This window comes from Astyanax mexicanus, chromosome 3, assembly GCF_023375975.1.
Source record: "Astyanax mexicanus isolate ESR-SI-001 chromosome 3, AstMex3_surface, whole genome shotgun sequence".
Taxonomy (NCBI): Eukaryota; Metazoa; Chordata; class Actinopteri; order Characiformes; family Acestrorhamphidae; genus Astyanax; species Astyanax mexicanus.
Window position 1 is genome coordinate 37,195,565 of NC_064410.1, and position 4,952 is coordinate 37,200,516.

At 35.1% G+C, this 4,952-nt stretch overlaps 1 protein-coding gene across 1 annotated transcript; it reads left to right on the top strand.

Moving 5' to 3' along the window:
• The first annotated feature begins 426 nt into the window (after positions 1-426).
• tnfa (tumor necrosis factor a (TNF superfamily, member 2)) lies at positions 427-3,081 on the top strand. The gene is made up of 4 exons (XM_015602024.3): positions 427-928; positions 1,311-1,338; positions 1,458-1,517; positions 2,348-3,081. Exons 1-4 carry the CDS (start codon positions 767-769, stop codon positions 2,800-2,802), a joined length of 705 nt encoding a protein of 234 aa, XP_015457510.2. The 5' UTR covers positions 427-766; the 3' UTR covers positions 2,803-3,081.
• Positions 3,082-4,952: the final 1,871 nt, after the last annotated feature.

Here is a 4,952-nt window from a genome sequence, read left to right on the forward strand (position 1 = left end):
ATATATATATATATATATATATATATATATATATATATGTCCCCTTCATAATCACTTTTCACAATAATTATACTTTGGTAAAATGGTTCTTTAGGGAGCAAAATTTGGTTCCTTCGTGACACTGTATTAACTTTATTTGTGGTACAGAGATACTGTATATGTTCATTTTTTTTTTAGAATAATTTTTGACATTGAGGTCATAATTTGATTAAAATACATCGTTTTCAGGTTTCAAAACTCAGGAATTTGTGTGCGCTTTTCATTTGTTGCCTGAAAGTTCCAAAAATCTTTAAACACTACACCATGCACAAAGGGTTTTTTGTGGTTAAGGCTTTGGCCTAATACAGATATAGACATGAGGTTTTAGAAATGGTTGTTCCTGTTGTATATGTGTGTATCTGTGGAGCGTAGGAGTATCTGTGTGGATGCCGCTCTCTGGGCTTTCTCAAGTGAGAAAACTTCATGGTTTCTTCCTCGTTGTCTCCAGCGCTTTGGGTGACATCACATCAGTGGAGTTTCCCCTGTACTTCTGTTTAAATGAACTTGCTCGCAGCAGAGGAAGCAGAACACCGGCATCGGCCGACATACACAGACACACCACACCACCGCTCAACTGATAAGCAAGAATACGGTCTGAGAGCAGAGTGGAGATTACTACAGCAACTTTTAGAGCAATTTCAACAGCAACTTACAACCTTCAAACAATACAGAAGACCCGGCCTTGGACTACTTTTCTCGAAGGAACTACCTACTCAAGATCTCTACAATGACCAGTCAAAATCAAGTCATTTTAGATGTGGACCCAGCCCAGGTGATTGTCAGCAGAACAAAGGCTTCTACAGCATGGTCGAGCAGATGGAAGCTGTGTATGGCTCTTCTGGCTATAGCTGTGTGCGCTGCTGGTGCTGTCTTCTTTACCTTCAACAAGGTGAGTCCAATGCCAGTTCGGAACTCTCATAACTTTGTGTTGCTGTCATTCTAAAACCATTTACATTGTGTGACTAGACGTTCTTTACATTATGGGATAATTGGACCAATAGAAATGTTCGAAATTGCAATCTGAAACAATACAAATCTCCTATACATTTACCACTATGGGAGACATAGTCTAGTCTTGGACTACACAGCCATTTAAATGAATGTGTTTCATTGAAAGAAACATAAAATCTACAGCTACACCTAATTTTAAAGAGTTTTGTTATTAATTTACTAAATAATTGACTAAAAACATCAGATATGCTTATATTTTCTATGTTTTAATCAATAACTCTGTAATAACATGGTTCCTTTCTCTCTTATTTTTTTAACAGACCAATAACAAGCCAGACAGTACTGATGGTGAGTTCACTTCCTCTCTAACAGGATCACTTTTGTAGTTCTTCAGGATCGGTGCATTTTCTAATTCCAGTTTGAAATTCAGTCATCTAATTGCACTTTCTGTTTTTTTTTTCGTCCAGATATCAGACACACACTAAGGCAAGTGTCCAACAGTGCAACAGGTGCCATTCACTTGTCAGGTAAGCGTAAGTCGAGCATTTAAACATCTAATAGTGCAAGCAGAGCATCAATGGCTGTGAGCAGGGGTCAGAGCAAGTTAAACACATGGGTGGGTTTCCCAAAAAAAAAAAGGAAGCATCACATTAAGTGTTCTCTCTTTCTTCATGTTAAGATGTCCTAAATGCAAAGATACTTTTGGGGAAAATGTTCTCATAGGTTTAGGGTTCATCATAAGGGCATTTTTCACACAAGCACTATTTGGTTTGGTTGAAATGGACTCTTGAACAGGTGTGAAAACAGGTGTGTGGTCTCTGTCCAGACCCAAATGAACTCTGGAGTGGTCAGTTTGTGGTGAGAACGTGATAAGGCACGGTTTATTTCTAATATATTAGCCAGAGAACCCTAAATCTCACTACTCACAGCCGCGCCACTCTGTTTACTACATGTGCATCCTAATAAAAACACTGTGTTTGAATGTGCAGTGTTTCAGCATTCATTTTTAAAGCAGCTTCACACTGCACAGATAAATTCTATATACTTTCTTGCACCTATGCCAGACAGCTCTGACCAATCAGAGGAGACAGTTTGGTCAATGCGAGGTTTATTGGTGTCTATTTAGGTTTATGCCTTTCTCCAAGAAAACAAACTCATCAACTGATCTGGACCATAGAAACAAACTACAGGTGTAGTTTAAACAACAGTAAAATGTTTTTTTTTGACCAATAACAATAGTGTAACCAATTTATCCATTATAGTGAAGAATTGTAAGAATTATTCTAAGAATTAACTTCTAATCCTAAAACGTAAGCATCATTACTGCAGATACTGATCATTCTCTTCTTCCTCACAGGTCACTACAACCCAAATGTGTCCAACACATCTGTGGAGTGGACGGATAGCGAGGACCAGTCGTTCAGCAGTGGAGGCCTGGTGCTAAAGAACAACGAAATCCACATCCCACACAATGGCCTTTACTTCGTCTACAGCCAAGCGTCCTACAGGGTCAACTGCAACTTGAAGACAGGTGAAAGCGAAGATGAGTCGGCTGTGCACCTGAGTCACATGGTGTCCCGCTGGTCCAACTCATACCCCAAATACCAGCCTCTGCTGAGCACCGTGAGAACAGCCTGCAGGAAAATCCACTCCAGTGAAGACTCCGGGGAGCAGTGGTTCAGCGCCGTCTACGTTGGAGCCATCTTTAAGCTGGAGGCTGGAGACCGACTCTGCACAGACATGGACTCCAAAATGCTGCCAGAAGTGGAGACTGAGAGTGGGAAGACATTTTTTGGCGTGTTTTCTTTGTGAGGGTGGACTGGACTGGACTGGACTGGAGAATGGACTGAAAAGATGATAAAAAACCAAGTGCCTTTTTTATGGTACCCCTGTGAACTGGAGTTTTCAGTCATTATATGTACACTATTCCCTTAGTGACATTAGACAGTGTAACTTACTACCTGTCTTTACAGAATAAGGAAATGTTCAGAGTATATTTGTTTTATATTAAAACAAATATTATATATTATATACATTATATTATATACATGATTATATACATGACAAGTGTGTGTGTGTGTGTGTATGTGTATATATATATATATATATATATATATATATATACACATACACACACACACACACACACTTGTCATGTACTTTTGAATGTGTGTAATTTGTTAATTTATAATTGTCTATTTATTTATTTATTGTTTATTTATTGATTTTATATTTATGTATGCTGTTTGTTTGTAAATGACTATTTATTGAGCTTACTTATGTTTTATTCTTATTACTCAGGCTGGTCCCCTTTTCCAAGGTATTGCTTCTTTGTGACCTGTTTCTTCCTTAAACTAAATACTAATAAACAATTCCAAAAGAATAACATGCTGCCTTAGCCTCGCTGTGTTTTAAAGCCGGTCATATTTTATAAATAACACTTTATTTTAAAGTTCTGAAAATGGAATTAAATTAATTAATGGTTCAATCATTGTACTTGGTTTTCTAATTTAGTAACTTAATATCAACCCCCATGATATAAACCGTGGAGCACCAATACAGTATGATTAAAATAAGTAGTATGTTTAAGCAGTACAGTTAACACCTCCATCTTAGCTCTGGACTGGACCCGCATAGGGTACATTTTTTTTTTACGGCCAGTTCATGTTGGGATAATAAAGAAAAAAAAGTTGTAGGTAGATCCTTTCAGTTCTCCCATAATAGTTTTCTATACAGTTACTTAATATATACTTTATGATGAAATAGGGAGTTGTCAAAAATAAACAAAATCGCTTTACTGACCCAAATAAACAGTTTTAAGGAGAGAAATATGTGTAGATTAACACCCAGCGCTCGTTGGACTTTAAATATTTAAGTTTTGTTTACTTATGCACCTTATAATCTGGTGCGCCTTATGTAAAAAAAAAAAAAATAGACCAAAAAAATAGATGTTCATTGATAGGGCACTTTATAATACACCTTATATTGTTGGCTTACCTTTAAAATACTATGTATTTTTGCCTGTAAAACATTATATAACATCAAAATACAATTGATAATCATAAAACTCCCCTAATAGAACATTGAAAAAACATACATTTTTGGTTGCATTACATATTTTAAGGTTGATGATGAAAAAACAAACTTTATTTAACATTGCATGGGTATCGGTTAGTGCTGAAATTCTTACATTGAATCATATATTTAACATACATTTAAAAGTTTTGAATAGTTGGGACTCTGGAACTAGACTTAATGCTTTTAGGTGAAAGGTTCTCCCCACATTAATTATTTTCATTTTAATATATCTTTTTACTTTGCAAGTCTACAGTACAAGCTTAAAGAATAATATACAAATATGATATACATATTTAATAAATGGTATACATATTTAATATATATTTTAGTAAAATCTGTGTGCACAAATAAATAAATTCTATAAATAAATAAATAAATAATGTTCTGATCAGAGATCAACATTGTTTCAATGCATTAGCGAGAAAAAAATATTAACATTTAATGTCTCTTTGCTATCTGAGCAGTAGTATTAGTGATCAGAATGTGTTGTTGGTCAGTAAAGTTGTAGATATAATAAAACATAAATGTGTTTTTCTTTGCAAAGATCCAACTGCAATTACTCTCCAGTGATTTCTCCTGAAAGAAAAATACAAGTAATGTTAAAACCAATTATATCTGTTTAGTTCTTCAATAATATTATGAAACTAATTGGTAACTTACTGCTTTCACTGAGTCACCAGTTTCATTACAGTATTATGTTACAAATGCAAAATGTGGTTCAGATGAATTAGTTCAATTCCTCAGATCTCATATAAAACACTACAAAGTAATCATACTCACATCCTGTCACTGTTAAAATTGAAATAGTTGCCAGATTAAGAGTGACAGAATATTTTCTGTTAATCAAGGTAAATGTATCATCGATATACTTTTCATAACAATGA